Source organism: Panthera uncia, chromosome D4 (assembly GCF_023721935.1).
Source record: "Panthera uncia isolate 11264 chromosome D4, Puncia_PCG_1.0, whole genome shotgun sequence".
Classification (NCBI taxonomy): domain Eukaryota; kingdom Metazoa; phylum Chordata; class Mammalia; order Carnivora; family Felidae; genus Panthera; species Panthera uncia.
In genome coordinates this window covers 88,110,864-88,136,025 of record NC_064807.1, presented here as the reverse complement: position 1 = coordinate 88,136,025, position 25,162 = coordinate 88,110,864, and the positions used below count along the sequence as shown (strand labels likewise).

Here is a 25,162-nt window from a genome sequence, read left to right as displayed (position 1 = left end):
GTGGCTCCGAGCCGCCCCCCCTGCCCTCTACTGAGACACCAAGACTCCTTGGGAAAGTGTATTTGATCGGGACGATTCCAGCTGGGCCCCAGGCGGATGGGATCCAAACGCAAGGGCCGTCTTCGCCCGTCTGTGACCGCGGAACAGCTTCCTCACGCCAGGACCATGACTGCCATCGGTCATAACCTCCAAGGCAAGAGCAGCGTCTTCAGGCCACATCGTCTCCACCGCCAGCTGTTCTCGGCCATAGAGAGGTGGTGGCCATCGGCTCAGCCCGTTGGACACTGGGCTGGCTCACGGCTGCACAGAACCAGGTCACAACCTCTGGAGGTGTCCCCAGGCACCCCGGGCCAGAGGGCATCCCGGAGCAGCAGGTGTCTGGGGCAGGTGGGCAGGACCAGGGTCAATGGCACCCAGTGCCGGGGTCCCAGCTTTCCTCTGAGGGGTCTCCTAGGGCCGTTCTGGTTGCTGTGGGCAGCACTGGGGAGCCACGGCTTGTCCTGGCACCGTTACCAGTCTCGTCTGATCAAGGAGGCCCAGCCGTGGCTGTAGGTCTACGTCACACGTAGTCCAGAATCTCGGTCTCCATCTCGTTCTCGCTGCCGTCGGATGGCTTGAAGTCCTCCTCCTCCTCCTCCTCGTCCTCGTCTTCCCCAGACTCGTACGTCAGCTGTTCTTTCCCGCCATCAGCCTTGGTCGGGCTGGAGAAGAGAGCTGGGGCCGGGAGACAAGGCCGTGTGTGTCCCAGCACAGGCTTCCCCGGTGTCCCCCAGCCCAGCTACTGGCGGTCCCGGCCTCCAGACCAGCAATCAGGCTCCTGGAGGCCTACTGACACTTATGGGCGGCTGGGCTCAAGCCCTGGGGAAGCCGCTCTGGGGGGGGGGGGCGCGGGGGGCTGGGGGACCGGCACTCTGCAGTTTTACAAGCGCTTCAGGGGAGTATGAGGCCAAGGGCTTTGAAAACCACTTACCCCCGGAGGAGGCTAGGTGGCTTCACGGGTCCAAGGGACCCCGAGAATGCACAGGACATTTTGTGTGAGTGCTTTTCTCTGGGGAGAAGGTCCGCGGCCTCGGGAGGATTCTCCGAGAGGCCGTGTCCCAAACGGGGCCGAGACCCCTGCTCCCATCAGCTCCGTGGAGCACAGATGGTATGGGAGGAAGCCGTGCTCACTCTCCCCCGCCCCTCATCACACCTGCAGACCAGGAGCGCCCACTCCTCTTCCTCACACCCCCCCACACCCACTGCCCCTGCTCTCCGAGTGCAAGAAGACAGGCCGAATGTGCCCACACGTGGCTGGAAGAGGGCGGGTGGCGTCAGGGCGCAAAGCGGTGGCTCCGATGGCAGCACCAGCCCTGCTCCAGCCCGGTCCCCCGGGCCCGTCTCCTGCCTTAGCCCCCAGGCTGAGCACCGTGACGCCCACCCGTGGAGACCTGGAGGGCAGGCCGGGGGACCGGCTCCTGGCGGGGGGTGGGACGATTCCACCCAGGTGCAATTTCTTGGGGGATGGGTCCGCTAGGGAGACTTGCTCTGTCCCCAGAGCGGGGCGTCCCTTTGCCCCGATCGGCTCTCACCAGGCCTCTTGGAGCGGATGGTCTGCCGGATCATGAGGGACATGGTGTCCCTCAGGTTGTCGCTGGTCTTGGGGAGGCACCAGCCATCTCGCTCCGTGCAGCAGTTCTCGGCCCCGTCGTTGCGGTGAATGATTCTCTGTAACCTGGGGGTCAGGACGCGGCGTCTCGGGTGGGCTTTCTGCCCACAGGTGCCATAAGGGTTTGGCAGAGGTGGGGCCGTGCCTGGAAAAACAGCACTCGGACGGCCGCGCGGGGGCGCGAGCATAGGACCAAACACCCACGGGACGCTGGACACTCCCAGCCAAGGTCCTTAACCGGCGTGGCCCCCGACCCCAAGGTGCGCACAAAGCGGGATGCGGCCGCGCACGCTCTCCTGTGAGAACCCCCGGCCCTCGCCAGATTTCAGGCCGTGTCTAACGTGCTCCCGTCTCTTCCCATCCCAGCTCCCCCCACCCCTTCTTTAAACACCGTAAGAACTGGGTGAAAGGCTCCTGGGATTCTGGTCCGCTGGGGAGGATCAGGCACCGGGTCCTAGACCTCCACAGGGGCAGAGGAGGGAGAGGCCCAAGACTCAACCACAAGACACATCGGCGCCCAGCCCGGCACCGCAGCTCAGAGGCGCAGCCCAGGCAGACCCTGGAAATGGCCCCCGGCGGCCGCCAGGCTGACGCGGGAGCCCCGTGGTGCCCACCGCCCCGGGCGGGGCTTCCCGCCGAGACGGGCCTCCGGGACACCTTGGTCCCGAGCCCCGCCCTCCTCACCCTGGCGTCTCAGGGCCCCTTCATGTACGTACTCTTCCACATTCAGGTCACATAACTGGTAGAACATCTGGCGATAGGGCGGCAGGGCCCCCTCCCGGAAGACGTAGACCGAGTCCTGGGGAGAGGACAGGGCGGGAAGGTGGGTCGGAGCTCTCCCCGGCCAGTCCACACCCGGCGGGCCTGGCTCTTCCCCTGGACTCAGGCGGCGCAGACAGGCCAGAGGCCGGGAGTAGGCGCGCAGAGGCTCCGACTCCCCAGGAGGGGTCCCCCGGCCTCCGCGACCATGAGCCACCTGCGTGGCCGGCCGCGGTACGGTGCGGGCTGTCGCGCCAGCTTCGCGGGCCCTCGCGGTGCGCCCTCATTCCTCACCGCCTCCTACCAACCGGTCCTGTTCTGCTGCCCTGCACACTGCCCGCCCTCTCCCCCTCTGCTGCATGTGCCCCTGGCACGTGTCCCCTACGAGACAGCTGAGCCGAGGCTGGGGGTGCGACTCACAGCAGCCCGAGTGGGCGGGAGGCCCACGGAATCCCACGTCCGGTGAGCCAAGGACCCCGTAAGCCCACGAGCCCCCCGCAGCGGGCTCACAAAGGGCAGCCACACACAGCTGCCGGTGTTGCGCTCCCCGCTGACACCGGCCACTGCCTCTTTGCCCAGATGGTCAAGGCCCCCGGGGCAGGGCGGCTCACACCCTGAGCTCTCACTGTGCTCCCCAAGGCCATCCTGGAAGCTGGGAGCTGTGCAGAGGCACCAAGTGGGAAGAGCTGCCTCGGTCAAAGCCCCTCCTGGTGGCCTCGACCCAGGAGATGAGAATATGTGCGTGTGTGTGCGCATGTGGCCTGCACGAGGGGGGTGCCTCCTCTCCACGGTCCACTGCACCCCCAACCGGGCAGGCGGATGCTCTCCTTTGGGGCTCAGGGGCACCCACCTTGAGCTTGTACTTGTTAGAGGTCGATTTCCGCGTGCCACCTGTCCCCGACGGGCCCAGGCCCTGCTTCAGGTCATGCATGGTGACGAGCTGGCTGGCTGCAAGGGGACAGCAACAATACTTTGGAATCCGGGAGGACGTTTCTCCCCACCCCTCCCGGAGCGCTGGCCCCTTGGGAAGCCCCACCGTACCCCACCCCACCCCAGCATGCTGATGCCCACCTCCCTCAGCGTCTCCGTGAGGGCAAATCAGCCTGATCCACAGGGCGAGCCGGGGCACTTACGCATCTTTTTGACAGTGATGGGGAGGCTGTAGTTGTAGGTGCTGCGCTTGGCCTTGACAGGCATATCACTCGGGGCGTAACCTGCGGACGAGGAAGGGCGTGTCGGGTGCATGCGGGTGCAGGGCCCTCCTGGCCATCAGAAGTGGCTTTGCGCTAGTCGCGCACCAGGGTTCGCTGGGGCCGGCTCCTGAGAAGGGGACTCCAGGCCCCCAGGCCCCAGCGGCCACCCTTACGGCACCGACCACACGGGACTGCGTGCTGGCGCTCTGCGTGCGCTGCCTCACTGCAGGCCTGGGGACCAGGCGGTATTGGGTGCCCGGCCCCCACCGCAGGAACCATAACAGGTGGAGGGACCGAGTGCACGAAGAACGAGTTTAGCGGCTCGAAGGCCAATGGTGGAGCTGGGACCCAGGCTGGGATCCCCATCTCTCTGCTATTCTGCAGAGATCTCACCCAGGAGGAAAAGACTTTTATCTTCGCCATAGGGGTACATTCCCATTACAGAAGAGAATGCTGTAGAAAAAAAGACATTGAGAGAGAGAAAGAAAACCAAGGTGTTAGTGATTTTTACCGTATTTCATTCCACAACGGATTCGGAAGTCAAGGACTTGATAAATTTTGGCATCTGGGTTTTTTCGGGGATCATACCCGTATCGGATCCACAGGCTTCTCCAGGGGCCTGTTATCTGGGGACAAAAGGCGGGAGTGTGGGGTGGGGCCAAGGCTGGTCCCTGGCTCCCTCAGAGATGTAGGCCTGGGGGGACATGAGTTGGGGACACAGCTCTGGAACTCCACCCCGGCTCTGCCGGGTGCAGCTCTGTCACCTTGGGCAGGCCACTTGGTCTTCCTGTTCGAGAGGACAGGAGCCCCCTTTTCCATTGTTTCTGTGAGGATTAAATGAGATGATGACCCGGGAGCCTTCACCACGGTGCCTGGCACATACTAAGTGCCCAATAAATGTTACTGCCATCCTAATGGACAGGATATACTGTCCCCAAACAGTACTCCTGAAGCCCTTATGTCTAGAAAGCCTATGCTAAGAGACAGACAGCCACTCTCTGAAGTCTGGGGTCCAAGCACAGGAGGGATGAGCCTTCTTCGTGCCCCATCTGTCATCGCTGTTATGGTCACATCTCAGGCTTGCCTCCCAGTGCTCCATGTGGGGACCCTCGGCAGGTAGGACGCCTTCCTCCGGCACCTTTGGCAACCTCAGTAATGACACCTCATCTCCGTGCCCTCCTGGACCGAGTCCAAGGTGGGTCTGCCCCACCCCCACCCCACTCTTCCCCGGGTAGAATGAGCCAAGGCTGGGGGCCCTGTGGTTAGGGAGCCTGGTCTCTGCAGCCCAACAGGCTGGGGTCCCAGGGGCTGTGTCACGTGCTGGCTACAGGACCCTGGCACATCGAGGCACCTCTCTGAGCCTTGGCTCTGCCTCAGAGGAAGAAGGGAATCCTGTTGCCACCCCCAGGGAAGAACAAAGGATGTAACAGGTACACAGCATTTAACCCAGCGCCTGGTCCTTAGAAGGTTCTCGACGTGAGATCGTTTAAAAGCATACAATCCCTTTATTCAGAAGTTAGGCGATTACTCTCTAATCCTAAGATCGCAGAGGGACGGCTAGCATTGCTGAGGAGGCTGTAGGGGACCTGCCTGGGGCTGTAACAGGCCTCCTGGGGGCACCAGGACAGAGCCGCCAGCTTTGCCGTGGCTCTGGGAGGTCACAGCAGAGATCAGGGCAATCCTGGCGGGACCCAAGGTGCCAGGCTGGGCAGACACTCACCATGTAATAGGCCACGAAGGGCAGCAGAACCTTGAGCTTGTCAGGGTGGACGCTGATGTTGGCCTTGACAGCGTTACGTGACCAGATGGGACGGATTTCAAACAGCTGGGGGCGGGGGGGGGGTCAAGGCAGAGACCGAGATGAACACCAGCAGCCTCCCGCCCCTCCCCCCCACCGGCTCTGCCTCTCCGGACTGGCCCAGCCCCCAGCAGACCCTTTGGGGGAGGAGCTGGCAGAGAGCGGCTGCTGACAAGCACACGGCAGCCTCTGGGCCCGGCCGCACCCACTCACTGTCCCTGCCTTCACAGGTGGGGTCCTGCACACCCAGCACAGGTCAGGTGTGGCTGCAGGACCTCCGGACTTCCGTGTCCAGAAATGACCACGAAAGACACGGTCTCTGTCCTCATGCAGCTCACAGGGCAGTGGGGGAGGCAGATGAACAAAGAAGCCAGGGCAGGGCCAAGAGGGGGACACGCCAGCGTTCTGGGACCCCAAGCAGCTCCAGCCTAGAGGGTGGAGCCTGAGCTGGGCTATCGTAAAGGCCGAAGCGGACGGCCGGGCCCAAGAGAGGACCGCAGGAGGCCAGTGTGGCCGGTGCGTGGCAGGGCCAGGGCTGGAAGCGCCCTACGCCAGGCTGCAGATTGGACTGTGTCCAGAGAACACGGAAGGGCCTCGGACAGTGGTCCCCCAGGTACCGCCTCCAGCGACCAGTGACAGCTAGAAAGGTGTCCACACAGTCTCTTTAAGAAAAAAACCCCAAGGGAACAGTCTGCTTCAGCAAGGGAAGAGGTGAGCCTCGGCCAGCAGCAACGTGGTCTCACTGAGAACCTGCCGTCTGTGCCTGTAGAGGCAGGAGTGAGAGGCCCCACGGCTCTCCCAGGACCTGCCAGCCAGGGGACGGGCAGAAGGCCACTCGGTCCCCTCCAGCATGCTGGGGATGAAGCACAGGAGGGGCTCCATGTGGTTTCTTGCTCCAACGATGAACAAAAGCTTCCCAAACCCGGGCTCCACTGTGAAGTCACAAGCAGACGATGTACCGATTGCTTAGCGCCCCCAAGGAACCGGCTTGTGCCGGCATGGCTTTGACGTGTGACATCTGGAGGTGAAAAGCTCCCACGTGCCGACGAACCGGTTTTAAATTTTTTTTTTTTCAATGTTTTTTATTTATTTTTGGGACAGAGAGAGACAAAGCATGAACGGGGGAGGGGCAGAGAGAGAGGGAGACACAGAATCGGAAACAGGGTCCAGGCTCCGAGCCATCAGCCCAGAGCCCGACGCGGGGCTCGAACTCACGGACCGCGAGATCGTGACCTGGCTGAAGTCGGACGCTCAACCGACTGCGCCACCCAGGCGCCCCCGAACCGGTTTTAAAAAGTCGGCACGGCCGAAGGCAAAATGATGAGGGACGGGGGGGGGGGGGGGGGGGGGGGGGCGCCCACCGGGTTCCCGGGGGGTGGTCCATGCAGAGGCCGCCCCGAGCTCACCTTCCTCAGCTCCTCCTCCACCTTCCGGTCCACCGGGTTGGTGGAGATCCGCCTCCACGTCTGCACTGCAGCCTCCAGGGGCCGCACGGGCACCTCGTCCTCCTCAAAGTTGACGAAGATGGCATTGTGGGGGCGCCGGGCCCTGCTCAGGCCGATCAGGTTCTCGCCTGAGACGGGCGGGTTGTTGTAGCCTTCCCTGGGGCAGAGAGAGCTGGCGTGGGCCCGAGTGCCAAGGAGACCCCAGGCACGGGCCTGACTGGACCAGGCAGGGAGCCCCCCGGGCTGTGACGCCAGCCGCCTGCCCGTCAGGCGGAGCAGTGAGGTCAGGGAAAGGCGCGGCCACTCGGGACATGGCTGATCAGCTGTCAGGCAACAGCCACGCTTTTATGATTCGTTTAACCCCAAAACAATTCCACGAGGAAGGAACCAATTTCCTACGAGGTAACCGACAGCAGCCAGAAAGCCGCCTGGAGTCAGAGCTCGTGCGGACAGAGCCGGGACTCCCACCCGGGGAGGCTGGCCAGGGGCCCGGTGACGCCTGTCCTGCCTCCCTCCGAAAGAGCACGTTCGGCCCAGAAGCATCTCTGCAACAGGCAGGTGCAGGGAAGACGGACGTTACCGAACTACCATCATACAGCACAGAGGCTGGAAGTGAGTGAGCATTCTAACGCTGCGTCTGCTCAGGTCTCTCGTTGGGCACCAGGCCCGGCTGTCGCTGAGGGGGGAGGTCGCGAATGTCAAGCCTAGGCGAAAGCAGGGAGAACAGCCTCCAGAAGCCCCACAATCCATCACGAGCTCCAACAGTGACTGCCATCGCATCTGTACCTCACCCCAAACCCCGAGATTCTTCTGAAATACATTTTAAAGTGTGCCTGGACATCATAGGTTTTCATTCAGGTGATCGCTACCTTTTAAATTTGTTTCCATTTTACCTTAATTTTCTACACGACTACAAGGTGTACTCGTGTACAAGTGTACAAAAAACAAGGTGATTTTTCACACTGGAAAACACAATCACAAAGACGGGAGCAAGTCTGTGCCTTTTTTTGTAACATGACTCCATTAGGAACCATCCTGAACAGGTACAACATTACCCGCTTTTCAAGGCTACCCCTCGAGACCCTGACCACTCCCAAGAGGGAAGGCACGGGTGGCGGCTCACTCCAGCCCTGGCAGCCCACCGCCAGAGCACAGCAAGGAGCGGCTGCCCGCCGGGGCCCATCGGCACAGGGAAAGGACTCCCTGCTAACTTCCTCAAGGACGAGGGACCCCCGTCAGGCCAGCCTTCCTCTGCCCGTCGTCCTGTAGGAAGCCGGACCTCCCTGGACCCACAGAGGGGCCAGCAGGGCAGAAAGATCGATGGGGGCCCTGGGAAGAAAGGCAGGTTCTTTCCATTTGCTGGAAAATCGATAAACCACATGGCAGCCAGCCTTCCTCCCTTATCACCCCGTCAGAAGCTTCAGAGCAGCTGCCTACTGGCCCTAGGGGACAGAGGGTGACTCAGCCACTGCCAGCCAGGGCCAGCAGTGCAGAGGGCCTATCTTCTTCTTCTGTGTATTTTGTCCGTCTCTGACTCTGAGAGTAAAATGCTTGGGGGATAAAAATAATCAGAACGTTTCAGAAATATGCACATGGTCTCTCCCCTAAAACTCCCGTGCCGAGGACAGCCGACTAGAACCCACACACGGAAAACTCCATCATCCCATGTGGAGGGTTGCGGGCCGGGAGGGCGCAGCTGACCCTTTCTGCTTCCACGTTTCTGTCACGTTTTGCCCATCTAACCACCACTTGCTCCTGCGGTCAGGAGGGAGTGGGGGCTACAGATCCAACAGGCCCGAGGGCCGCGAAGAGGCTGCCGCGTGGCCCGCTTCTGGCTGGGGAGACTGCGAGCGGGCCGGAAGGTGCTGGGGAACATGGAAGGCTCCTCGCTCTGGTGACACAGCGGCAGGTTCAGCAGGGTCGTGTAAGAAAACAAGCCCTTCCCCGCAGGAGGCATGCAGGGTGCGTTCTCGAGGCCGCGCTGCCGGGCTGGGGCTTGAGCTCGGGCAAGCAGCAGACCGGTGCCAGCCGCTGAAGCTGCTGCCGCAGCCTGGCCTCCACTAGACAATTCTCACTACTTTGGGCTATGTCTGGAACTCTCCCTATTTTGTTAAAGGAAGAGAACATACCTTCTCCTTCGGACCAAATCTAGGCCCCTTACCATGGCCCATGAGACTCTCACCCCTACCACGCGCCCAGGCTCACTCTGCGACCACTCTGCATGTGCCAATCCTCTGTTCTAGAACGTTCTCCCTGGATCCTCACCTACCCAGCTGTGTCATCGCCCAGGTCTGTTTCAAATGTCAGCCCCTCTGGGGGCCCCCAGCCCTCAGCCCACTCACTGCCCCTTATGACCCACACCCCTTTGATCTCCTCTGAGACGTGCACCAGGCCACGGGCCCCTTGCTCACTCATCATCTGCTTGTGTTCCATCCAGCTCCCGGCCCCGCCCAGCACAGGACCTCCTATGTGCTGTGCTGTTCTCGGCTGACGCTGACGCAGGCTCCGAGGAGCGCCCCGGGCCACAACAGGCAGTCAGTGCTTGTTGATGGCAAGAGTTAGTGAGGAAAGAACATTCTCTCACCTTCTAGAGATAACTGCTCTGGGCCCAATCTTCCAGATCTTTCTAGATTTCTATGATCATACCACAGCTTACTTTCATGCTATAGAACGTGCTCCTACGCCTGCTTTCTTCACAGAGCGAGGTACCCTGGGCAAGTGCCACGTCAGTCCACGAGCCTGCTGTCTGAGGCCACGTGGTGCTCCCTGGCACAGAAGGGCTGTGATTCCATTAGCCACCTCCCTACGAATGGACTGGTCACTTGCTTATTCTACCGAACTCTGCCAGGCACTCACCCTTCTAAGTGTTTCATGCTTTTGGGGATGGGACTTCAAGGCTGAGGGTGACATCCTGATTCGCTCTCCATGGTGCGGGGAGTTCGGAGCAAGGCCTCCAGCTGGGGCACAGTCACCGGCTGCTCTGCGTCTCGAGGCACTGGAGCCACGGGCTTGAGCGAAGCCGGCAGTGTTGGCTGCCTGACTCGCGAGCGGCAGACGTGAGCCTCAGACCCAGGCCCTGTGACCGCAGGGCCCTTGCTCTGAACCCTGACGCCGTAGTGGGGGTGGGGGTGGGGGCGGGGCTTACCGGTGCTGTGTCTCCGGTCGGTAGAAATAGTCCACTGGGGTGTCCAGCCGAGAGAAGATGGGCGGGGGGATGTAGAGTGGCAGCTCCTGGTGGAAGAAACTCTCCTTCTCAGGCTTTAGCATGAGCACTTTGTCATACATAGACACGCACCTGCCGCCCGCCTCCGTGTGCACAGCCAAGTACTGGAAGTCGGACATTCCTGGAAAGAGAGGGGGCCAGACGGCGGGCACCCTTTTACCCCCTCCCAGGAACTGGCAGCTGCTATGCACCAACACCCACGTCTTCTCAGGAGGCGTCGAGGGAGCCGTGCGGTGGGCGTTGCCAGGCAACGCTGGCGGGAGCCAAAAGGACACCCTTCCGGAAACTTCTGTGCACTTGACTCCGCGCACCTGGGCTCACGCGGAGGGGCTGAGGGCTTATGTGGGACATGAGGCTACGGTCTGGGTCAATGCTTCCTGAAACGTAACGTGCACATGCCTCACGGGGGACCCTGCGGAAGGCTGCGGGATGCTGTACCTCCCACGAGCTCCCAGGTGGGGCGGTGCTGCTGTCTGGGACGCGCACTGAGTCGAGGGGTGCTGGCTCAAGTACACAGAAGATGAATCACGGGAAGACCCTGCCCCAGGAAGGACGGCCCTCTTCGGTGACTACCACGTTCCACCGGAAAGACTGACGTTCAGAATGCCCAACGCAGGGGTCCCAGGCCCTGGTTTCGTTTCTTGCCACTTTCTAGCCCCCTCTTCCTTCTCAATCTTTATTCTGGTCAGATTCTCTCCTAGAACTGCAGCTGCAACCACACGTTCCTAAGGCTCGGCTAGTAACCTGCCAAGTGCCTCCTGTGTGCGCGAACGAGCCCCTTCACGGCACCCCTGACCTGAACCCTCCACGAGGGCCTAAGGAACCAGGGCCCCACACTGTTCGGACGAGAGCCCGAGGATGAGGGAAGCCAAGCTACCCACCCAAACAGACTTGCTGTTCCTTACTTGCCCTCCTCATCCCATCCCTTACTGCCTCCTCACTGGGGCTCCCTATGGGTAGCAAACTGGATTGAGGGCCCCACGGGACACACCCAATTGGCCAAGAGTTCAAAGGAACATGAGGTCCCAAGGGGCTGAGGTGATCTGGGAAGGCTTCAGACAAGAGGCAAGACCGGCAGGGAGTCAAGCCTTAGGGAAGTTTCCAAAACCCTGAGGGTCAAAAATTGGAGGCCTGCTAATCAGCTTTATTTGGCCCTACATAATGGCCTTAAAAATTAAAAGATTACCTATAGAATCGAGCTCTTCTTAAGAATGCAGAAGGTGGAACAGCAGTGAGCCCACAGTCCACGGCCTGCACTGTCCCGCTCCACTCATGCCCCACCCGATTCCTGAGCATATATGGCCCTCTTCACTGTGTGGATGAGCCACAGAGCACCTGCAGGAATGTGGGCACAGGTCCTGAAATAAGCCAATGCAGTAAGCTGCAGTTACCTTGAAATTTATAAATGGTGGAGATGATGCCAAGCATCTCTATGTCGAATGTGACCTCGGGGTGGGCCCCAGGACCCGGCACCGCCCTCTGTCGCTTCGTCTTCCTCCTGATCCGCAGCAGCAGGCTGCTGGTACTGAAGCGGTTGGCGCATACCGGGTGGCAGTAAGGGTCCTTGGGCCGGAAGTACAGCTCCAGCCTCTTGGTGGGGTCTGCGTAGATCTGTGGCAAAGGCCAAGGAAGACAGTGAAGCAGTGACCACCTAAGCAGCTGGCAGGGAGCTGCTCCTGTCTCAACAAAAGCCTGACGGTGACCCAGCTGACGAGGGAAGGGCCAGGAAGCTGATGTTTCATTCTGAGCTTTTAGTTCTCAGAAGACCCATTTTTCAAATCCGGGTATCTGTTTTTTATGTAGGAGAGAAAATGAGGATCGTCTCTCCCTTCTGAGAGGCTGGAAAGTTGAGATAATAACTACCAGTTAAGTGAAGCTATCACCTCTCAGATGCCTGTTTGGTGTGGGCAGTCATGCACCTCTCCCAGCAAGACTGCGGCGGGGGGGTGGGGGGGTGTCTTCTCATCCCTGAGTTTACCATGGAGGAACTGAGGTTGGCAGGGGGAGTGGCTTGTCTTGACCTTCCTACTCTAGGAACTACCTGCTCCAAAGGGTCCTGCTATTCAGACTTCCGTGCAAATGTTTCCAGGTCCAAAGGAAATGGAATCAACTAGGAACAAGCGCAAGTATGGCTAAGTATCATTCCTCCTTTTGAAGTCTTGGTTCCTTCTCCTTAAAACGAGGTACTAACAGCACCCCCTCGCAGGACTGCTGTATGCAGACGTATGCAGCACACTCAGTCTGCTAAGTCAGGGTAACCACTCGGCACGTGTCGCCCACATAGGGTAAGAGTAGTGTCAGCTGTGTGCGTATGAAAACACCAATGATGCTCACTGAGCCCAGATCATCTGCTCTCTAGTTTGCTGGCTCCCCAACACTAAGGACACAGCCTGGCCCTTAGGAGGTGCTCAGGAAACGTGGAGGGAAAGAAGGTTAAAAGGAGGCCCAACCCTCAGGAATCCCTTCTCGCCCAACACTGGCCTATGAGACCACGAGGCTGGGAATAACCCCAGACATGGATCTGGCAGAGGACGTGCACAAGAAGCACCGACAGAATGAACCAATGACCAGTGTCTTCTCAAAGGCTCTCACTGTAGTTGGGTACAAATATCCCTGAGGTTACTGACAGTAAGGATTCTGTGAGTACCACAGTAAAGCCAATAAATCAGGATCAAACAGCAAAACGTGACTAACAGCCTCTATGGCATCCTGTGCTTAATGACAGGTTTTCAATATTCATTAAGGAGGAGGAAGCAGCAGGTAAGAGTTCAGACTTCAGAGGGCAGACATGCATGAGTTCAAACCCCCACTGCACCACGAGGGTGTTTTTTGACCCAGCTTTTCTTACCTGGTAACTTTATCTGAAAAGTTAGGAATAATGGTACCTAACTCCCTGGATTGTTGTGAGGATTCAGTCACGCATCTGACAAGTATTTTGGAAGAAGCCACTGTTATGGATGTTAGGACTATAGAAGTAAACAAGAGAGACCAAGTCCTGCTCTCATGCAGTTTACAGTCTCAGAGCCAAGCGACCAAGAAGGACAATAAACGCGTTAAAACACAATTTCAGACTGCAATTAACAGATTGAAGAGGCAGGTATGAACTGCTAAGGCCACTTTATTATTTTTTTTTTTTCAACGTTTTTTATTATTTTATTTTTGGGACAGAGAGAGACAGAGCATGAACGGGGGAGGGGCAGAGAGAGAGGGAGACACAGAATCGGAAACAGGCTCCAGGCTCCGAGCCATCAGCCCAGAGCCTGACGCGGGGCTCGAACTCACAGACCGCGAGATCGTGACCTGGCTGAAGTCGGACGCTTAACCGACTGCGCCACCCAGGCGCCCCAAGGCCACTTTAATTAGGGCAGAGAAGGACTCTCTACAGAAGAGACATGTCAATATTTGGTGCACGGAAAAGCACTTCCCCGGAGCCTTGCACAAGGCAAGAATTCATCCCAGCTCCCTTATTTTCCTGCAGACCTTGAACAAATTGCCTCGGTTTCCTTGTAAAATGCGGACAACGTCAGTGGCTACTGGGCAGGGTTCTAATTTGGATCGGATGTCAGTAAAGCACCTGAAACTGAGCCTGGTACCGAAGAAGTTGCTAGCCATTACTATCTTTAACCCTAACCACACACTTCATCCCCTGTCCCGTTGGCCAGCGGTCTTGATCCGCGGCGCTTGGGTCTTCTCTGTGAATGAGGACAGGGCAGCCCAGCACACCGCGGGGGCTGCAGCTGAGCTGCGCTTGCTGCGGCTCCCGGGAGGAGGGGACGGAAAGGACACCCCGCCCCTCTCGGGGTCTCCCGTCGCTCCCGCCACTCCAAGGCAAGTCCCCGCCCACTGGCCGCCCAGCGCCCCGCTCAAGCGCCGTTACCAAGGAAACCACACTTCCCTGGGCGGTCCCTCCCGCCGAGGTCCCGCGACTCCGCCCCCCTCCCCCGCGCGATTCCCCCTCCTACCCCAGCTTCTCACCCGGGAGACGCCCTCCTCGCCGCCCAGAGTCGGTAGCATCTTGGACACGTCGCGCACCACGCCTGGGTACTCCACGCACACCATGCGTCGCTCGCGCCGCAGGTCCACGGGGACCGCGGTCCCTGGCCCCGCGTCCGCCGCCGCCATCCCTGCACGTCTGGTCCGGCTCGTCGCGGTCCGGCCCTCCACGCGTTCCTAGGGGCCTCGCCGCAGTGGTTCCGCCAAAGAATTGTTCCGGGTTCCTTCGCTGCTCGCGTCTCTCTACATCCCTGGGCTTAGCGAGACTCGAGGCCTCTGGGAGCAAAGGGCCGAGGGGAGGCCCCAAGGTTTCGGGGTGATCGACCGTCGGGTCCTCAATTCTGTGTTTAAAATGATGAGAGTACCCCGAGGGGCGGGACAACGGCTTGCCGCTCCCAGCAACCCGAGAGGGCCTCGGACTGTAAGACACCGCCCAGTTCTCGCTTTTAGCCAATGAAGCGTCTGGGGGAAGCCAGCTTCCGCCCCTTCTACTAGCTCTTAGGTTTCACCCAATGAAGAGCCAGAACTGGGCCGGGTCCCCGCCCCTTCCTAGGGCTTCTTCCAATGACGGCTCGGGGGCGGGCCCGAGGCAGACTTACGGCCCGCCTTCCGGCGACGGACAGTCCCTGCGCTGAGTAGATTTCCGGACTGGAGCCCGCGGAGGGGTTTTCGTGGGGTTCGGGGCCCCCTCCTGCCGGCTGCTCCGGGGAGGAGTCTCCGGCGGCGGGGGGAGGTGGACCTGGAAGTGCCAGCGTGAAGACATTGCGCTTTGAATGCTCTCCTCACGTCCACGCACAGAAAAACCCCGGAGCTCGGGTCGGAAAGCGGCGTGAAGTCCCTCGGTTTCTTAGTTATTAAGCGCCTACCGTGTGCTGGGAACTACTCAGAACCTAACAGAGGAGCGGAGCGTGAAGTGAGCGGCCCTGTGGGAGACCCTGAAGCGAGGAGCATGGCCCATTCCAGGAAGTGACAGAGGACAAAACTGTAGGGAGCAGACTGGGGGACATTGAGGGAGGGGTCAGAGGTCGACATATGCCAGACAGAGCCTAAAAGTGTGTGCGTCCAACCTGTCGGCTCTTTCTGAGTGCGATGTTGAAGTGTTGAAGGGTTTTATACCGGGAGTGGCTTGATCTGACTTGTGCATGTAAAAGACTCTAGCTGTGGTGTAGACAATGGATCAGAGAGGGCAGAAGCCCGCTCAGATAAACCCACTGAGACGCTGCATAATCCAGGCAAGAGATGCTGCCCGGGGCCAGGGAAGCGGCAGTGAGAATGGGAAGAAGGGGCTGGATTTGCGAATATTAGGAGGAATTAAAAAAGGGGAGGCAGGGGACCCCTTGGATGTGGGTACCCTAGGTTTCTGAAATGATTTTTTGAATCAAACGGAGATTTACTTCATTGCTCTAGAGGATGTAAGGAGGCTGCATAAACGGCTGCAAAGACCATTAAATATATTTTAAAAAGAAAAACCTGTAAGTTGGGTGTGAAATATATGTCATTATATTATAATTGGAAGACCCAGCCAGGAGTCCCCTAAAATGAAAGAAAGGCCCCCGCATGTGAGGACTTGGCAGTCCCTGACCTGCCGCTCTGGTAGGAGCTGGTGCATTTGCTATCACCAAAGAAGATTCAGTGCAGTGAGGCTGGGACAATCCTCCAGATTTGTTCACGCCTTGAGATGCAGTTTCCTTCGAGGTTTTCGCGTCCTTTTGTTCTCATTCCGTGCTCGCCAAGCAGTTTTCTGGTGGTTTGTTCCATTTTCCAGAAGGGAGACCCTAAATGGCATATGGATTGAACCCCTCCCTACAATTGTAAATCCATAAATTGGTGTGTTATATCAGACTCCTATGCGTTTGGTACCCATGAGTCAATACTGAGTCCCGGCTGGGGAGCCCCTTCTACGGGGAGCCCTGGGCTTGGGAGGTTATTGATTCTGTGTTAGCGAAGGGCATGGAGGGCTTTGGAAAATGTTTTCTGTGGGCCCCCGAATCAATATTCCTTTCCGGGCCGCTGGGTCAGTCTGGGAAGCGCACAGGTGTTTAAACTCCTCTCCGGCGGGGGCTGGATTCTGCCTACGCCCTTAGAATTGGAGAGAAGGAGTAGTGTTCACTTTTGACCACCCGGTGGCGACAGAGCGTCCTCGCAGGCAACGCCGCCACCTGGTGGTCATCGGTGTCCATGACACCCGGAAGAAGGGGAAGTGGCCGCCGAAGGACGAGAGATGGGCCGTGAGCGCAGGGAACAGAGCTTCCCAGGAGTCCTGTGCTGAGCCGGGGTCAGCAGCTTCCGATCTCGTCCGACCGCAGGGAGGCCACGCCCCTTCTACACCCTTGCACGCGCTCCCCAGTCCAGGAATTTCCCCGCACAATCCCACCGCTGCAACCGATGGGGACCCGGGAAGTGGGGTTTATTCAGAGGCTTCAGTTTTCTTTTCAGCTGAAAGTGGGACCCACTGTCGCCAGGAGCCTTCCCCTCCCTAGGCAGCTTGTCATCCCAAAGCAAAGTTAAATACACGACTGAACTTCAAAGGTCGTTCATAAAGGGAGTTTAGGTTGCCAAGTTAAATTAGGTTTCCCAAATGTGCCAGGCAGAGGCAAATTTACAATGACACTAATAAAATTTAAATATCAGGGTCCATGGCCATACTACCCTGAACGGGCGGATCTGGTCTGATCTTGGAAGCTAAGCAAGGTCGGGCCTGGTTAGCACCCGGATGGGAGACATCAGGGCCCTTCGATTGCAGGTACCTTTTTGCAAGGCTCTGGGAGGTGCCTTATCATTGTGTTCACGTGGGCGTTTGTTTTTATAAAAATTAAAACAGTAAGATGATTTAACTGCAATTGGTTAAGACTACTGTCTCTTTCTACTTACCCGGCCCTCCATCCCACTTGCCCTTGTGTTGGGAGGCATTGAAGTGGTCACAGGTACTTAAGGGACTTGACCAAGGGGAAGTCCCGTTGGGAGTACGTTCAGTGTGGATTGCGTGGAATACGTATGTGTGGTCCGTAGTCGCATCTGGGTACAGTTCATCTGTTGCCGGCCGTCCTATGTAGGAATGGCTTCCAGGCATACACCCTCTAGCACCTTCCGTGACACCTACCTGGTGTGTTGTGATATGAAGGTCCAGGGCCAAACGTAGTCTAGCAGTCAGAGCCAGAAGCCAGTCTGGAAGATTCCAGCAGAGGAATGGAAAATGTGCAGCCACTGTGGGCGAAAGTATGGCGGGGTCTCAAAAAATTAAATGTCAAATGACCATATAATCCACAATCCCACTTCTGAGTAAATAGCCGAAGGAATTAAGTTTTTTAAAGTTTTATTTCTTTTTGAGGCAGGCAGGGGCAGAGAGAGAGGAAGACACAGAATCCGAAGGCTCCAGGCTCTGAGTTGTCAGCGCAGAGCCTGATGTGGGGCTCGAACTCATGAACTGTGAGATCATGACCTGAGCTGAAGTCAGATGCCTAAGTGACTGAGTCATCCAGGTGCCCCCAAAGGAATTAAAAGCAGAGTCTTGAATGGGGCACCAGTGTGGCTCAGTCAGTTAAGAGTCCGCCTCTAGATTTCGGCTTAGGTCGTGATCTCACGGTTCATGAGTTTGAGCCTTGAATCAGGCTCTGCACTGACAGAATCCCTGGTTGGGATTCTCTCTCTCCCTCTCTCTCTGTTCCTCCCCTGCTCGTGCTCTCTGCCTCTCAAAATAAATAAATAACCTTAAAAAAAAAAAAAAAAAGCAGAGGGGCTCCTGGGTGGCTCAGTCGGTTGAGCGTCCGACTTCGGCTCAGGTCATGATCTCGCGGTCTGTGGGTTCGAGCCCCGCGTCGGGCTCCGTGCTGACAGCTCGGAGCCTGGAGCCTGCTTCGGATTCTGTGTCTCCCTCTCTGTCTAGCCCTCCCCCATTTGCGCTCTGTCTCTCTCTGTCTTTCAAAAATGAATAAATGTTAAAAAAAAATTCTTTTTAAACGTCCAAAATGCAGAAGCAATCCAAGTGTCCATCAACAGATGGTGGGTGAGCAAAATGTGGTCCACCCCTACGATGGAACATTAGCCGTAAAAAAGCAAGGAAATTCTGACACGTGCTGCAACATAAATGAACCTCGGGAATGTTCTGCCGTGTGAAAGAAGCCAGTGACAAAAAGACCGAAGCTGTCTAATTCCACTGACCTGAAGTACCTAGAACAGTCGAGTTCATAGATCCAGAAAGTAGATCATTGGCTGCCAGGGGCTGTGGGAGGAGAGCGAGTGGGGAGCTAGTGTTTCATGGCTCTAGGGTTTCAGTTTGCAAGATGAAAAGGTTCTGACGGTGGTGATGGCTGCACAACACGGTGCGTGTACTTAACGCTACCGAACTGTTGCCCTTAAAAATGGTCAAGATGGGGGCGCCTGGGTGGGTAAGCGTCCAACTTCAGCTCAGGTCGTGATCTCATGGTTCCTGAGTGCGAGCCCCGCATCGGGCTCTGCACTGACAGTGTAGAGCACTGCTCGGGATGCTCTCTCCCTCTCTCTCTGCTCCTCCCCAACTCGCACTTTCTCTCTCTGAAAATCAGTAAATAAACTTAAAAACATTTTTTTTCCAGTGGTGAAGATGGTAACTTTTATGTTATGTGTGTTTCACCACGTTTTTAAAATGATGGGAGGCAGAGAAGTTGGTTCTCGTCAACACTTAGAGTGGAAGCTCTTTATCAAAATGTGATAATACAGGGGCACCTGGGTGGTGGCTCAGTGGGTTAAGCACCCAACTTTTGATCTGGGCTCGGGCCGTGATCTCACAGTTCATGGGTTCGAGCCCCACATCGGGCTCTCTGCCATCAGCACGGATTCCACTTCAGATCCTCTGTTTCCCCCTCTCTCTGCCCCTTCTCCCCCAAATAAATAATAAAATAAATCTTTTAAAATGAAATTTACTGGGACTTGTTTTATGGTCAGCCTTGCGAAGTGTTCCAGGTACGTCCAAAAAGAACGTGTCAGGTACGATGTCCTCGATCCTTCCTGGGGCGCATGCGTGCACACGTGTGTGTGAGTCTGCTCAGTCTATAAGAGAAGTGTTACCACCTCCCACTGCAGTCGTGACCTCGCCTATTCCCCTCTCAGATTTGTCGATCTTGCTTTGTTTCTTTCTTTTTCTATTCTTTTTAAGCAGGCTCCACACCCAGCATGTGAGTTGAACTCACAACTCTGAGATCAAGACCCGAGCTGAGATCAGGAGTCTGGCACTCAACTGACCGAGCCACCCAGGCGCCCCGAGTTTGCTTTGTTTCCAATTGAGGTCCGCGCTGCGCTGCGTATACAAACTTAGCAATGGCCGTGCAGTCATCCCGAAATGTTTCCCTTCCTCTCTAGGAAGGTCTGAATCGTGTGATACTGACATCACTGCAGGAGATGTGTTTTGGTTAGTGTCTCCCTGGTATATATCATTTTCTATCACTTCCGGTCTCTCTGCTTGCTTAGATTTTGTCTGTCTTTGTAAACAGGATATAGCTCTGGTCTTCCTCCCAGTATCCTTGGTCTTTGGACTGGAGTGTTTAATGGTTTTATATTTAATGCAATGCTGATAAATTTGGGTGTACATCTTTTATATTCCTATTTTTTTTATTTGTCCTGCCTGTTCCGTGTCTTCCCGTCCCCTTTCACTTCCTCTTTTATACTCATTATAGTTTATTATTCTGTTTTCCCTCTATTAAATAGTTGGGCACACTTTTCCTGGTCACCGTAGAGACTGTGGTGTGAATCCTTGTTCTATGAAAGCCAAGTGTAAATTGATACTTTTCCCACTTCCTTAGCAACGCAAAGACCCGTTCAGACCCCTCTTGCTTTTTACACTATTGTCATCCCGTCGTGATAGGCACATATTTTTAATATACTGCATATAAAAATATATAATGTGTAAGTATTCTATATTAAAAACACATATGTACTTTTAAATCAGCTGTCTGGGGGTATAATTTATATGCAACGAAACAGACCCGGTTTAAGTAGTTCAGTATAGTCACAAATATGCGAATGCAATCACCACCCCAGTCACGACAGAGAATATTCCAATCACCCCAAGAATTTTCTGGTTCTCTTTGTAGTGAGTCACCCCACCAACCCACCAACGGGACAGGGAAACCAGACCGGGGCCCAAGGGCTCCGGGAGGTAGGCAAGCCCAGGGTGGTGCTCGAAACTGCCCTCCCCCCAGACCACCCACGGGGGGAAATTTCTCCACGAAGGAGGCGGAGGGGGTCCTGGACAGTCAAGGAGAGAAGAGACAGATGATACCCAAATTGGATTCCTCTGTCTCTCCACAAACCTCTTTCCCCCCAGCTTCCTCCTTCAGGATTCCCTCCTCAGGAATGGAAACACCAGCACTTTGGGTGTCACCGTGGGTTCCCCACGCTCCCTGGTCCCCCAGTCTGTCCACTGCCACGTGGCCCACTCCATCCCCTAAATCAGGGGTCCATCGTCTCCCACCGCTTCTATCACCCCATTCAGCTCACATCACCTCTCAGCGTCAGCCCTGTGAACAGCTCCTAACTGGCCCCTGACATTTTTCCTCCAGGGGGTTGGGCAATAATACGCATCGTTCAAACTCCGAGACACCAAAACCTACAAGGAAAAGCCAGCTCCCAACTCCTTTCTCCAATCACTAAGATCATCTTTTCTCTCCAGGTGACTAATGTTACCAGTTTCTTGTTTATCTCTCTGGAAATAATCTGCATGGTCGTAAGCAAAATTGTATATGCATATATGCATATGTCTATACATATATATACGTAGTCTCCACCCCCTTTAAAATGTGCACAGCTAACCCGCAAATGGGCCATTATTCTGTTTTCCCCCCTAATAAATAGTTGCACATACTTTTACTGGCTTCCCTGGAGAGATAATAGGACTCCTCGATCTGTTAAAGTCAACTATAAATTAGTTGACCACAAATGGTAGCTCGCTCTACACTCCCCTCCGTATCTTCCTTTTTCACTTGGCAATATATCATGGAAATGACTCCACATCAATTCACACAGCGCTTCCTCATTTTTCGGAACAGACGCCCACTATTCCACCGTAAGGTTGGCCCATGATTTATTTCACTGACCCTCTTTGAGGGATACTTAGGTTGTTTCCAACCTTTTGCAAATAACAGCGTAGCAATGAATCACTGCTGTGTGTCGTTTCTCACACACGGGCTGGAGGTCGGTAAGAGATTGCTGGGTCAAAGGGCACGTGCACCTGTGATTTTGTGGGACGTCACCAAATGGTTCCCCATCAGGGCCTGCGCCCTTTGTAATCTGTCTCCGGGTGAGGCCAGGAGGCTGTGTCCGGGTCACGGGGCACTCCCCAGCACCCGCTTGCCAGGGTTCCCTAGACCTGGAGGCTGCTTCATCTTGAGGGGCTGCGGGGACCCCCCCCCCCTTGGACAACCTCACCTCCCTCAGCCTCAGGCCGGCATCACCTTCTCCCTGCGGAAGCCAGGGGGCGCTGTTTCCCCTGGATCGCAAATCCAGTCCCTCCCCGCCAGCCGCCTCAGTACCTGGCGTGGCTCCCTATTGACGGAGCATCTGGGGGTCCAGCTCCCCCTGGCTCTCCTGCCTCCTTCCAACCACACACATTTTGCCCACCCCAACCCCCCAATTCCTGGCCCCCGTCCCCGGGCCTCCTTGCCTTTGCTCTCCCTTCCCCTTCAGCTGGGGGTGACCTCTGAGAAGGGGTGTCTGCCTCACACTTTGAAAAGCCCCCCACGTGCGGTACCCCGGCCTGACTGTTGGGGGCTGGGTCTCCTTGGCCAGTTTCACGGGCAGACAGACACCTAATCGGGTGAGGACCAGCGGAGGAACACCTCAGCAAGTGAAGGGGGACCACCCCGAGCCTGGCCAGTCTAGGGGGTCAGGGACCCTGAGAAGCAGGGAGGGATGACCCATGCAGTCACATACATACAGGGAGGAAGGAAGGAGGGTGGGGAGCAAGGAGAGCAGGGCAAGAAAGGGCGAGGGGGTGCAGGGAGGTGAAGGGGGAGACACAACAGCCAGGCTTGCGCGTCCCAGGAGAGAGCAGCCGAATCAGGACGCCCCTCAATTCCGTGGGCAGGGCTTGCCTTCAGCTTAGAAAGACGGGGAAGAGGTTCTTTAAAGTTCTACTTTGGACAAGCCTGTGCTTCAGTGCCACTGCCGGGAGGGATATGTGGCCCCGTTAGGCTATCTACGCGCGAAGGGCTTAGCGTGGACAAAGGGTGCCATTTGGCTGATCAGATCAGCTGGTGGGTTGAGAGGGTTCTTCTGTCTTCCCCAAGGGTGGAGATGCTGCCCTCCAGGTGCAGCCCTGGGCTGGGTCCCCCGTATCCTCTCGTTGACATGGGGGCGGGAGGGATAGGTCCGCAGCCCACACAGGCTCAGGTTGAGGGGCAAAGGATTAGGAAGTGTCCCTTCACCCCCAGCCTTACCTGTCTCAAGCTTTGAGCACTCACCGTGCATCAGCCCCTTTGGGGGGGGGGGGTGGAAGGCCAAGCCCATTAATTTGTTTGCCCACCCATCCACCCACCCACTGAAAGTATTTCTTTGCTGAGTGCTGGGACGCTATGAGACCTGCATAGACTGTGCTCGGTCAGTGGCACAAGCAGCTATTTACTGACAGTTGTGATCGGCATCCAGATGGGGCCGTTGCTGGGTGTCTGTAACTGGGAGGGAGGTCTCTTACAGGGTACAATGGGGGTAGAATGAAGAAAGCGCGAGTCTGGTGAAGAACTGAGGGGACCCCCTCCCAGGCAGCGGGAACAGCGCTCCAGGAGGCCCAGAGGCAGGCAAAGCCAGTCTGGCAGAAAGAGGAGAAGGACGTGGGGATTCCGGTGCTGCTCCCTGCTCAGTACTCAGCTGCTGACCCCCAAGAGAAGCTGGTCTCCCCCCAGCTTCTCCTGCAGCCCTGCAGCTCCCTCCCTGCTCCAGCCCAGAGCAGGGCCCCCTTGCTCTGTTGGCGCGCCTGGAGGGGCCTCTCCACGGACTGCGGACTGCGAGCCATTTGGGGCCGGGCTCTGGTTCCCGAGCCTCTGTTCAGCAAATACCAAGGCCACCCTGCAACCACCAGCTTTGTTTCTGGCGTTAAAATATACGTAACTGGGTCCCTGGGTGGCTCAGTCGGTTGAGCGTCCGACTTCGGCTCAGGTCATGATCTCACGGTCTGTGGGTTCGAGCCCCGCGTCGGGCTCTGTGCTGACAGCTCGGAGCCTGGAGCCTGCTTCGGATTCTGTGTCTCCCTTTCTCTGCTCCTCCCCTGCTCATGCTCTGGCTCTTCCTGTCTCTCAAAACTCAATAAGCGTTTAAAAAAAAAATAAAATAAATAGGCAGAGAGCCCTGGGGATCAGGCCTGCACCTAGAAAGCTCTCCGTGTCACAGATGCCCACTAGCCGGCCTCGCCGTCCCCTGACAAATGACCTCCTCAAACTTCCCCAGATAAAGCGGGGGAGGTAGCCAGACGCTTGGATAGCTGGACACTTGGCCCTGTGTGGCAAGCACCGTGTGAGCACTTGTCCCCGAGTCATTCCTATTCCAACCAGATGCTGATCCCCCAGCCGTGGAAACAGAGACCCGAGACTGGCTGGGGCCACTCGTGCTGGACGTGTGCCCACAGACTCCCCGGGACAGCTCTGCCGGTGAATTTTATTATCGTTCTCATTTTACAGACAAGCAATGGGCCCAGAGCCTAGAAGGGACTTGCCTTGGGTGACAGAGCCCTGCACAAGGCCTAACTGCAAACCCATTGTCTAGCCCGCTGTCTGTGCTGGTGGAGGGAGGCCGGGTGGCCTCACTTTCCCCAGCCTCCTCCCCACGTCCAGAGGTCTCTGGATATGGAGTTGAGGCCCCAGGGAGGCCCCGGTCTGGCCCGACTCCAGCCTGGAGAGCCAGGACTGCCCCTGAAGAGGTCTCCAAGGCTGACGTGGCCGAGCCGACTTTGGCCTTGCCCTGCCCTCCCCAGAGGAGGCTCCGGGACTGTCAATGGCAACCCAGCTGCCCTAGGCTCCCGTGAGGCCTGGTGCCTCCATTTCCTCAGCACAGCTGGGCCCTGCATGTAGTATGTTTTGCAGGCCGCACTGGCAGAGGGCCACCCGGGGTGGAGGGCATTTGTGGGTACCCTCCCAGTGAACTTTCTGAGAAAGCCCCCGCCCTTCTCTTTCTCCCTTCCAGGCGAGGGGCGTGATGGCAACACCAGTCGTGGGTGCTTCCTCTTTGTCCGGGGCCAGGGGCCCTGGGCCCTGCAGGGCCACCCAGCGACCTGTCTCTCTCAGCCACACTTCCTAGAGGCCGAGGCCGGGTCTCTGCCCCCAGCACCTGCAGCAGCCGCTGCTGCTTTAGAAGGTTTATCTACCCGAGGGGCTTTGAGGGCGGGAGCGGGGGACCCTTATCTCCCTGCCAGGGGCCTGCCCTACGGTTGGGGCTTTGTAATCTGACATTGTGATTTTTTTCACCCTTGTTTTCCCCCCAGGGAGGGAAGATTTGCTGAATCATCTGGGGGAGGTGGTTGGAGGGGGCTTGGGGGCGAGACAGCTGGAGGGCAGTGATAAGTCTGAGGCTGAGCTGAGGGGCGCTGGGGAGCCGGCCAGGAGGAAACCCCGAACCCTGACGGTTTCCAGCTAAGATTGTTGGCCTCTGCAGAGTGCCTTGGGGACACTCAGCTCTGGAAGCCTGAATCTCCCTCCCAATGGAGTCCAGAGGGGGACTGGGCCGCGGGGGGGGCACTCTGTGAGCCACTGGGGACTGGATGTCAGGGACCACGAGTGCCAACGGTGAGGCAGGGCGAATGTGGCTGGGCGCTGAGCCCCCACAGGACGGCTCCCAGGACCCTCTAAGTCACCCTGGCTTTACGCATTGGCCTTTGGCGGCCCAAGGGGAGCACTGGGTGGCCCCCAGGCCCCCAGCAGGTTGAGAGTGTCGCTAGGGGCCAACCTGAGGCCTTTGTCTCCCCAGGGCCTTTGTACTACTGTTTCCTTGGCTTGGGGCAGCTCTTTTCACTTTTGACAGATCAAATTCCTTTTGTCTCTCCTACGTCTGCTTCCTCCAAGAAGACTTCTCTGGCCCCAGGGCTGGGCTTGGTGGCCCCTCAGCCTCTTACCGTCCTTTTTCTCTTGCCCCACCAGGGGCAAGATG

General features: G+C 57.3%; 1 protein-coding gene across 3 annotated transcripts; it reads right to left on the bottom strand.

Moving 5' to 3' along the window:
* Positions 1-45: 45 nt before the first annotated feature.
* On the bottom strand, positions 46-14,538 carry GTF3C5 (general transcription factor IIIC subunit 5). Of its 3 annotated transcripts, none has more exons than XM_049630733.1 (11): positions 14,042-14,534; positions 11,458-11,677; positions 9,989-10,187; positions 6,805-7,000; positions 5,321-5,425; positions 4,112-4,226; positions 3,541-3,621; positions 3,258-3,355; positions 2,365-2,447; positions 1,572-1,714; positions 46-714 (listed from the first exon to the last, which is right to left on the bottom strand). In XM_049630733.1, exons 1-11 carry the CDS (start codon positions 14,186-14,188, stop codon positions 560-562), a joined length of 1,542 nt encoding a protein of 513 aa, XP_049486690.1. In that variant the 5' UTR covers positions 14,189-14,534; the 3' UTR covers positions 46-559. The 3 variants fall into 3 exon arrangements, with proteins under 3 accessions (XP_049486690.1, XP_049486711.1, XP_049486700.1); XM_049630743.1 differs by having other exon boundaries at positions 594-714; positions 2,361-2,447; positions 14,042-14,538; XM_049630754.1 differs by lacking the exons at positions 9,989-10,187; positions 11,458-11,677; positions 14,042-14,534 and adding an exon at positions 9,700-9,977.
* Positions 14,539-25,162: the final 10,624 nt, after the last annotated feature.

What these genes read in the sequence shown, in the direction of transcription:
- GTF3C5 (XM_049630733.1), bottom strand. Translation starts at nt 14,188, where the DNA reads ATGGCGGCGGCGGACGCGGGGCCAGGGACCGCGGTCCCCGTGGACCTG. An exon ending in CGACCGGAGACACAGCACCG is followed by an intron (nt 7,001 to 9,988) that starts GTAAGCCCCGCC and finishes TCTCTGCCCCAG; the next exon opens with GGAAGGCTACAACAACCCGC. An exon ending in CCGTTGTGGAATGAAATACG is followed by an intron (nt 3,622 to 4,111) that starts GTAAAAATCACT and finishes CCTCGTCCGCAG; the next exon opens with GTTACGCCCCGAGTGATATG.